The sequence below is a fragment of the Saccostrea cucullata genome, unplaced genomic scaffold (genome assembly GCF_032062105.1).
Source record: "Saccostrea cucullata isolate Sc308-1 unplaced genomic scaffold, CSIRO_AGI_Scuc_v1 ctg1586, whole genome shotgun sequence".
NCBI lineage: Eukaryota > Metazoa > Mollusca > Bivalvia > Ostreida > Ostreidae > Saccostrea > Saccostrea cuccullata.
In genome coordinates, this window is record NW_026922793.1 from 106,645 (window position 1) to 117,495 (window position 10,851).

General features: G+C 31.3%; 1 protein-coding gene across 1 annotated transcript; it reads right to left on the bottom strand.

The window, feature by feature from the left end:
• Positions 1-127: 127 nt before the first annotated feature.
• On the bottom strand, positions 128-6,456 carry LOC134262480 (plancitoxin-1-like). The gene is made up of 6 exons (XM_062744867.1): positions 6,331-6,456; positions 5,662-5,839; positions 3,994-4,081; positions 1,358-1,443; positions 1,002-1,124; positions 128-304 (listed from the first exon to the last, which is right to left on the bottom strand). The coding sequence occupies exons 1-6, from the start codon at positions 6,438-6,440 to the stop codon at positions 155-157; spliced, it is 735 nt and encodes a 244-aa protein (XP_062600851.1). The 5' UTR covers positions 6,441-6,456; the 3' UTR covers positions 128-154.
• Between the last annotated feature and the right edge of the window lie 4,395 nt (positions 6,457-10,851).

Sequence of the window (10,851 nt, forward strand, 5' to 3'; positions counted from 1 at the left end):
AAGTACATGCATTTATCCATTTGGAATTGGGCGAGGTTCAATATTTCTTCGCTTAAGAACAACTGTAAACAAAAATAGTACATTTTATTCGTCTTCAAAAAAAAAATTTGAGGCTAAAAATCCGTTTTACAAATATTAATTTATTTATCTGCCGTCAGCGACAGGTTTTCGTAGGTGAAGTAGGTGTTCGGCGTCCTGATTTGCCCTCACAGTTTCTAAGCTTTGATATCAGTCCTCTTAACTGATGTGCAACTATTACATGGTCAATACAAAGGGTAAGTCCTCCTCTTTCAAACTGTTTATCCTGTAATGTGAGCAATTCAAATACATGCACGTTGTACACTGTGTATATATATATATATATATATATATATATATATATATATATATATATATATATATATATATATATATATATATATATATATATATATATATATATATATATATATATAAATACTATAAGTACTATTTTTCATCAATAAAAGGGAGCACTTCCCTCTCTGGATTGCATTATGAATAATTGAGTGATTTTATGATACTTGTTTTTATAGATATTCATTTTTATACAACAATATATTTTATTCATAACGCGTTTGAATTACATTGGTATTAGAAAAATCATGTTAATCATGTGGTCAAAAATTATGTAGGTCCTTTTATCAACATAATCATGTGGTCAAAAATTATGTAGGTCCTTTTATCAACATTTTCGACAGGATATGCATTGAGAACTGTGAAAACAATGATTGTGCAAAATCTTAAGAGAAAGGCTGGTTGGATGGATCAAACGAAGCAGAATTAAACTCATGTTTGGTCACGTTAAACCTGTTCGAAAGTTGTTGAAAAAATCTATGCGAAAACAAAAAGAAACTTGCCATTGTTTATATGATAAGTGAACAAGTAAACTTTAATGTGCATGAAAAATTTATTTCATACTCGTGCATGTAGAAAAAATAATAAGATAGAATACTTTATACCAAATACATGGAAATACTCACATATCTGTTGATATCCCCTATGCAAGTCCAATTGAGGTTTTTAGTTACAGCCCACTTAGAGTGATCTTCCGATGAAGGAAACGTAAACCCGTCATCGTGTTTTATCTCTTCGATGTCATCGACCTTAATAGTAGAATACCTCAAGTTAAATTTGAAAACTTTCATCATAAGTTATCCATACTTGTTACTGAAAAAAAATCAATCAAATATATTTTAAATTAGTTTCAATGTTAAATCATAATGATGAATGGTAAATGTTATGGATATAGATGTATTCGAAACATATACACATGTATCTAACATTATAGAATAAATTGCTGCAAGTAAAAAGATTTTTTAAAATTTATGATACATACGTGTTTTGTGCAATAATATTGACTGTGCCATGTCTCTACTGAAAGTCTGTCCCCTAGACTTTTTGCCACCAGGTCTTCATATAAATCTAAAAATAAAATCATGTCAATGTGCTAAACTATATGTACACGTGTCAGATGTATCAACCATGCAAGTTTGCTGGTCATCAAAGGGCTCATAGTTACATGGAAGTTATACTTGCACCAAAAATACCATGCAAAGAACTATATGCGGTATATTGCATATATTTGCCCCCACAAAAGTCAAATTTTGAAAACTTCCTGAAAAGTGCTGAATTCAATAAATTGTATGAGAAATATAAATTAACAGAAAATATTATAATGTCAAAGCAGTGTATTCACAATTTTTTTGTTTTCATGACGTCACAAACTAGTCCAATTTTATATCCTTTTTCAGAAAGAGGACAATATGGACAAAATTTCAACAATTTTAGCTTAAAAATTTAAAGAGCGCAAGTGGGTTCTGGAACAATATTGACATATTTCATTGATGTTATCATTCTACAAATTATATCAAAATATTGATCCTGAACACACATGCGCTCGGTGACTTTTACTCAAAATATCGACGAAATATGTACATTTTTCTGTAAAATTCATAAAAAACTGAAATTTACGTCATGTTTGTGACGTCATTGCGTACATATGGCGTCATTAATTATGAAAATATTCAGTGCTTTGAAGTCAGCATATTCTCCCCTGTTTCAGAACTTAATTAAATATATCTTCATAAAAGTTCGATTTGGGGGGCAAATATTGGTTATTACCGAATAAAGTTCTTTGGCCACAACAGCGCTTATAGTTACTTGGTAATAAGACCTATACCCCCCCCCCCCCCCCGCTGCGACATCGTTGAGGTGAACTTAAATAATTTTGAATAATTTGTAAACATTTAAATATCTACCCTCTGGAACACATTACATGGTACGTTGGTGCATATAAAGTTTTGTTTTAGGTGGATTTACCATTCGTATTCAATTCTTACATTTGGATGGTTGCCCGCTTGGCACGGTGACTAGAGCGTCAATTAGTGTTGGCATGCAAAAGATCCTTTACTGCTCAATGGCCCCGAGTGCCGAGTATAGGACAAATCAAAATTTTTGTTTTGCCACTGGCAAAATGTGGCGTCTCGATATGAGTGGAAAATTCTCGTTAAACAATATACAAATAATCAATCCAATCAATCTATTTAAATATATTTTTTCAATTATTTTTTGTTTTAATTTTTGTACAGTGCTTAGAAGACTTTCCATTCTTAAACTATAATCAAAGAAAGTTGAAAAAAGAGAAATTTTAATCGTTGCACCGTTCATTTTCATATTCTCGTTACGCAACATTTACGCAGAAAATCTAGAATGTCTACCTTTTTTTAAAAGATAACTTTTTGCAAAAAGGCGTAGGCTTTGACCCCCTTTTGAATGAAAAGGTACTTCAAGGCTCTCATTTGACCTTATATCTAGATGTGTTCCAATTCCGCTGCTGTAGTAGATGCATTTATAAGGCTGTATTCTTCAATTCTTACCCATGTATGTTTGGAATATCGACAATATATTAACACAAAAAACCATCTGGGCTAGTGTTGTTTGCGAATCATACAATCGATACGTGAAAGGATCCGGAAACCTAGGGATGCTTGATATTATCCAGAAACCGCTCTCAATATAAAAACCAAATACACCTAATAATTCAAACAGTCTGTGTTTATACAAAGAAGAATGAGATTTCAGAGATTTGGAATGTTTGATACAGTTACTTGCAAATTAAATCAAAAGTGGTCCTTTGGTACAAATGGTCTCACTGAATTGTATAGAAAGCTCTCTCTCTCTCTCTCTCGTATACTATGAATTTAAATGATAATAAAAAAGATATGTGTTTAGGAAACAGTCTGAAAGGTTTAGTTATTCTGGATATTACATTTCAGGAACAGTTGTGTCCTACAAATAATAAGAAACCATATTTAAGAATTAGTTTAGAAATAAACGAATATTGCGAACATTTCTTTACTTTCGAAATTTAAGATATGAAGCTAACGTGAAGGTTCTCTGCAAAAAAAGAAGCTTTCTTCTTGAAAAGTGTGTTAGCATTTACTTAAGTTTCATTAAAAAATTTTCAGTTAACTGGCACAAACCCCTTGGCTTTCAATGGTAATAGGGGCTGAGAGTATGGCATTTCACTGGAGTACTTCCGATAGATAGGACACATTTCCCAGAGCTCCGGATTTATTTTTCAACAACTGATTAGAATCTTCAAATCTAACGTGCAACACTATAAATATTTAATGTTTAGTAGTAGCGTATTAGTCCTACATGTAGATGTATTTTTTCTTATTTCCTAGATAATCCTAAAAAAATTAAGTTTACCTTTTGTTTTTGAGCTTCGGTATTTCGGACTTTTTTTTCGGTGCATTCTAGTTTTCTTGATTAAAGTGAATGAAGATAAAACCAAAAAATAAAAATTAATTCAGTTTTATATAAGTCGTCGCTTTTTACCAATTCAGTTTCAGACAATTATGCATTTACTTTTGAATTATAAGTGAAGGACAAAATTCCTGTTTGTTTAATGTGTCTAATCAATCTTTATGAATTGATTTTTAATGTCAAAACTTCAAACACTTAAACCTTTTGTATGTCCATAATCGCTGGGTTTCTTCTTGTTAATAGTATTTATTGGTGGTTGGTCATTATACATCCCGAAAATTTTTGTTTTCTATAAAAAAGAAAATGCAAATATATATTTGGTCTTTGATATTGGTACAATGTGTACAAAGTATTGCAGGAAAAATTATATTTGAAGATTTCGTACAGAAAATGGCATTTTCATCCACAACTTTGGGCGACTTAATTATTATTGTTAATAATGAATAATATTTCCATTACTTGATGAAATTAAGGATTAAATTACAATTACCATGATTTTATTTTCTTTGAGGTAATGCATTACATTACCTCTGCAAAGAAGGGTATGGAGATAACGAACAGTATTCAATTTCAAAGTCCACAAAACAATACAAAATAGGAGCAGAGCAAACACGGATCTCTGAATCATCGTGGCGGGATCAGGTGCCACTAAGGAGTGAGAATCCCCTGCTGACCGGTCACACCCGCCGTGTGCTCCTTGTCTTGATCGGGAAATTACAAGAAATTCCGTTGTCAATTCAGTGTATAAATAATGGACTAACAAGTAGTATGAAAAACGTCAGTCAGCATTTGACTCAATAAATTGTATTTCTTAACAAGGTCATTGTATCGATCATAGAACTTACAAAATACTGACTTTAAAAAAGAGTGCTGATATTCTTGTTTTATTAACTTGCTGATCAATAATTTACATCATTTTAGAACTTCTTCATACGTAGAGCATGCTCTTGTGTATCGAATCAGCTCAGATATATACACCCCGTATGCAGGTGTTGAAGTATATTGGTGCTTAAGTAAGAGAAGTTGACAATTGAAAAGTTAAAGTAATCAAGTTTATCATATAGCTTGGTTGTTAGATAACCATTAGCGTCTTTTTCAAGTAAAATATCCAAGTATGAAACAGATGTGACAGGGTATGTGGTATCTTTTATCTTAGGCTCACCAGGATACTTTAGCTTTTGAAAACCCCTGGGGATCCGGGTTAGAATAGATCCTCAGTACCCCCTTGCTTGTCGTAAAAGGCGACTAAATGGGGCGGCCCTTCGGGTGAGACCGTTTAAACCGAGGCCCCGTGTCACAGCAGGTGTGGCACGATAAAGATCGATCTCTCCCTGCTCAAAGGCCATAAGTGCCGAGCATAGGCCTAAATTTGCAGCCCTTCACCGGCAATGGTGATGTCTCCATATCAGTGAAATATTCTGGAGAGGGACGTTAAACAGTATACAATTAATCAATCAATAACTTTTGAAGCATTTAAAAAAATTGAAAAAAATGGCAACTTTTTTCATATACATGAATCAAATTCATTCACAACTAATCATGATGATTAATAATTCAAATTAGATTTCAAGTACCTGTTTTTACATGTAATATATTTTTCATAATTTACGTATATTTTTGTTACTCTTTTGAAGTTCAATTTTTTATTGACAATAAGATTTAATTGTGCAGCTATTGATTACATTAAATCCCTCCCTTAAACTAACACTGAAGTTATTAAATATAGAACATATACAAAATTTCGGATCTCTTGCCTTAAACTATGATAAAAATGTGTTATTAACACAGGCAAAAGAAAGATATATAAATGTGAATGTGAGAGTGCGAGGTGGGGGTTGGTAATAGAGAGAGAGAGCTAAAATGCTTTACCTTTGTGTATATTTGGTTTATTGTTCTATATAAAGGATTAAGACTTTTTCCCTGTATATCTTTATTCTTGAATAAAAACGTAGAATTGTTTGAATCCATGTAGTAAAACTCTTTGCCTGTTCTATGAAATTCAGCAGATCTCCTTTGTTTTGGATTCGGATTTTTGTACAAAATGTACCTTGAAAAAGAAATAATAAAATAATAGTAACTGTTGTATAAAAAAATGTTTATAAGTAAACTAAAAATCAATTCGTTTTCCATGTAACTACATGTAAAAAGATAATTTAAATTTGATGAAAAAAATACATTTGATGACTCATTTTATTGCTCACTAATCATTGTACTAATTAGGGTAACATTTACGAGTTGAATTAGAATAACTATATAGAAATAGGACTTAGTTTGATTATTTATAATTACATATATAAGGGAACTTCCCAGGAATTAACCACGTCGAAACGTAACAAAAAAAATCTTTTTCATAAAAGTTTTTAACCATAGTTTCTTAAAATGGAAGCAAAACACAGACATTTATATTTTTTGTAACGAGTTGTTTATCTCGTAATATGATTATTCTTTACAATTGTTCCGCTCTATACAACTCATTGCTTGTATGTAGCTACGTGTCAGATACATTGTAAAATAAATTGTTGGTAATTTCAGACATACCAGTCCACTTTGTGTCCAGCTGGTGACAAGCAAGAAACCTCCTGACTGTGGCAAAAAACAAGAAATTCCAAGAATACAAAGAGAACAACAGGAAAGAAAATTTTCTTCATTTTTGACACCCTTTATGATAATTTCGAGAACAAAATCCCAATACTTTTATCATCTATCGAAACATTTATAGCTTAATACTTCCGCATAAGGAGGATGTACATATTGTGGCAGAACCAATTGAAAATGTTCTGAAGAATTTGAAGAGAATTTTTGACCTTATATAGAAATAATAATTCAAATTAATTTTTTTTGTAAACTTTTACCATGTCGCAAATTAACTTTTACAAACGATGGCTTCGAATTGTAGAAGGTTTTTTTTCACCTTTTACATTGTTTAGATTTTAAACACCCGCTCTTTTTACGATACAGTTTTGGTCTTATTTGTAAAACCTTTACCCTTCCTGCATTATATTGTTAGTTGTATATAATAATCTTTACACAGGTGTCTGTGCTTGAATGTGTGTACATATATTCATTATCTCGGATGATGACTCATTTATATTTCAATAAATGTCCATTCAAATCCATTTTACTGTTAGTTTCTCTGACTTAGTTCATTCTCAAAATAACTGAAATAAAACGAGTAAAAATCGTGAGATCAATTAACAGAACCCCATGACTTTCCACTATGCACATTTTGGGGGTACTTATTTACGCGATAGTGTTGATATGACGGTGAGTGAGTAAAAAAAGTAATCCTCTAAATCGGAATGATATGCCTTTTTGCTACCGTATACTCCGCATCGTTCTTCTTTTAAAGCAATCTGTACACAGCTCTCAGCAGTTCTTAAATTGAAACTGTTGTTCGCATAAATTGAGTTCAATGCAAATTAATCTAACAAGGCAATTAAATACATCTTAAGAATGATTTATTTTAACTTAAATTTAAGCTTATTTCACTAACGTTAGACATAAACTACACAAATTAATTGGTAAGATTTTACAGACTCTTGGCTGATGATTGTGATACTTATCAAATGATTTTGCATGGTTAAATGAAGCCGTCTTTTTCAGTTCCTTTGCAAGGAGTCCTTTGCCTTGCCTAGTCACAGAAATAGTGCATCTCTTGTAACTTCTGTATTTGGTGTGCGTTAACATAAATCGAGAGCACAAGATGTTAACAGTAGTTTTCATCTGTTCGACTGTTCTACATGTGAAAATGTGGCATTTTTACGAGTTACTTTCTGAAATCTAGCATCATGATAGATACACCATATTGCAAAACTTGAAAGCTTCAGACCACAAATAAAGAAAATAATTTTGAATTCAATACGCAGCAAAGGTTACAGTAAGAAGGCGGGGCCTAGTTTGTACGGGAAATGTTAACTATGATGTCACAATTAAAATTAGGTCTTCAAAATACCACAAATTGAAATTATTTGCTATTTCAAACAGCTGGATAGCTGTATACTACATACAAACTTGCTATTACATGCAGTTCTGACGTTTATTAAATCCCTCACAACAGTATATAAACGATGCATCGATCGCAATGCACTTGTCAATGTGACGTCATCTCGCTACAATGACGCAGTTTGTACACAGTGAGAGGCTGATCAAGTCACACTTTGTACAATGAAAAATGTGTTTTGTTCTCAAATAAAATATTATTTGCAGTCAAATTAAGAGCCGTTAACTTGGATGCGATGTCTATTTTAGTATTTTATTTATAAACTGTACGTGCATTCTCCAGACAAGCGATACTGTCGTGTGTTTGTACGCCGATTCAAAGGAAGGGCCCAAAAAAATCGATTTATTGCAAGGGCATACCCTCAATGTATCTTGTCAAAATTTTACACATAAACTCAAGAAGCATTAAGATATTTGAAAGTGCTGCGAACCTCTTGAAATCTTGCAAATAAATTAATTATAGCTATATTTAATGTAGTTGACAAGCAAAATATTCAACCTGCCGTCGAACAAATTAAATTTTACCAATTAAAAAACGGGAATCGATATAGTTTCGCAGCACTTTTCACAAACTACATATAATGTTGGAAAGGATTATAAAATAAACTAAGATTTTTAACTTGGTTATGCCCTTGCAATATTGAAAATCATAGATGACCTCTAAACTGCAAGTATAATTGCCAAAGTCAAATGTCCCCAACATGTAAATTTAAACCACATTACATTTTTTTGATATCAATGAATTCCTAAAAAAAATCGTCCATCCTAATAAAGTATGTATTTTTTATCTTAAAAAATCGCCGATATTTCCACTTGTAACCTTAACTGTGCTGCGTAGTAACAAATTGCTATTTTAAGGAAAATATCATACTTTGATATCCCATATTTTGGAATAATTTCTTGAGGCAGCATTGACATTTTTCGATACTACGTTTCGACAAAACCAAGTCGGGTATGGTAAATGTGTAAATGCATTCAGGAAAATGGTAATCTGTAAGAAGTCAGTTTGTAAATATCAAATAAATACAGCTAAAAATTCATTATTTGTACTTTGATTATAACTTTTGAACGTTTCATACTAGGGCTTTTTCCATACATGTGTATTTGTTCCTCATGAAAAGACCTTTTATTTGATCCCAACACCTTTGATATTCTTAACTTGACCGTGGAAATTTACATGCTTATTTTTAAAATTAACTTCAGTTATAACTTTTGAACGGTAAGAGCTAGAGCTTAATATAAGCATAACATTTTTCTTTTCTTGTGGGAAGACCTTTCGTTGGATAACAGAACTTTGACCCTTTCACGTTGACCTTGGAATTTGATCTACTTTTAAAAACTTAAACCTAGGCCTTTGAACGGTAAGAGCCATGTAGTATATACTTAACATACGTAATTCTTGTGACAAGACATTTCTTTAGATACCAACAGCTTTGACCCCTTGACATTGACCCTTGAGTTTGACCTACCTTTGAAAAAATTATCCTTGGTCATAACTTTTGATTTTATTTTACGTCAGAATACATGTAGCATCAGTGTTTCACAGACACATATTGTTTTTTCATGATTCTAAAGAACTCATTTACATCCAGTTATGCTTTTTTATAATCAAAATTACCTTATAACAAAAACATATTAATTTACAAAAGGCAAACATCAATTTGTTATCGAATTTTCAAAATTTAATCCTGTGGTTGTTTACTCATTATTCAAGAGAAATTCACTGACAAATGAGTCAATGATATTACATTTAAATGAATGAATAAAGATTTTTTCCTAATTGTTTGGTCTTATGTGTTTTTATAACTTTAAGAATTTTTGAACGCTTAAAGGAACTTACATGCACTGTATTCTTTTATAGAAAACAAGAATACTTTATAAAATACCGAAAATTAACGGGTTTATTTATATCTTATGCCATATTTTGAAAAAAATGACAATGGATCTTATGGGAGGAGTCCTATGGGCGTGTACATTTCGACAAGAAAAATGAAAGACTGCATTCTCTTTTTAGGACAAGTATTTCCCTTTTTTGTCTGTTATTTCTTTGTATTTCGTTTGTTTAGATTTTTTAAACAGTAATTCTAATGGGCTTTTAAGTAAAGCTGTTAGTGTACAATGTAAGAATCTTTTTGATAACGTTATAACTATAAATTTACCGTACTTGTAAAAACCGTAAAAGGAAGCAATAACTTCCCTCATTTATTTTTTATGCTATTTTGGAGTACGGCTGTTTAACGTGTTACACATAATTAGTAACTTCCTTTCATTAGGTAATTAATGGTGATAAAAAGGAAATTTAAGCATAGTTTAAAGAATCTCAGTGTAAAAAAAAAATTGCATACACAGGTCAAATATTTTTTTCAAATTTATAAGTGTTGATATATTTAATGCTATTAAAAAATATATATATGAGGATTGTCCTATGAAGTCGTAGATTAAATAAATTTTGCATAGACATAATTTATTTAATTTTTTTTTATTTTTATTTTGAGTTTTATTTTTCATATTTATAATATTGGGACGATTTATATGACGGTCGATATGGTCTGTCGGCGCACGACCACAATGCGACATAATGTAAGCATTTAACTATTTCATTTGCATGGATATCTTGAACTCAAATTTAAATCAGTGAACCAGAATCAGAATCTTAATAACATGTCAATTTTTCAAATATATAGCTCTAGAAATGGACGATTGGTGTCAAGGTTTTCAAAGTGTTGTTAAAATTAAGTTAAACTTTGATGAAAATGACGTCATCAAACGTAGTATCGGCGCACGATGATGTAATAAATTGTTATGGATGTGGTTTATATACACTGAAGACAGAAAAAAAAAATACAGAATTATCATTACAAACAAGATTCTAATAAAACTTTTCTTTTTAATAGTATGAGACTCAATGATAGTTTTCCTTAATACCGGAAATAGACACCTCATCTAAGAAGTTGAGTACTGTTTGTTAAATGCAGACAGTGAGGAAAATTTGGACGTCAAACAATGTGTATTCTCTTCCTATAATCAAAGTGGATATTTCCACTAAATTTCTATTGAAAT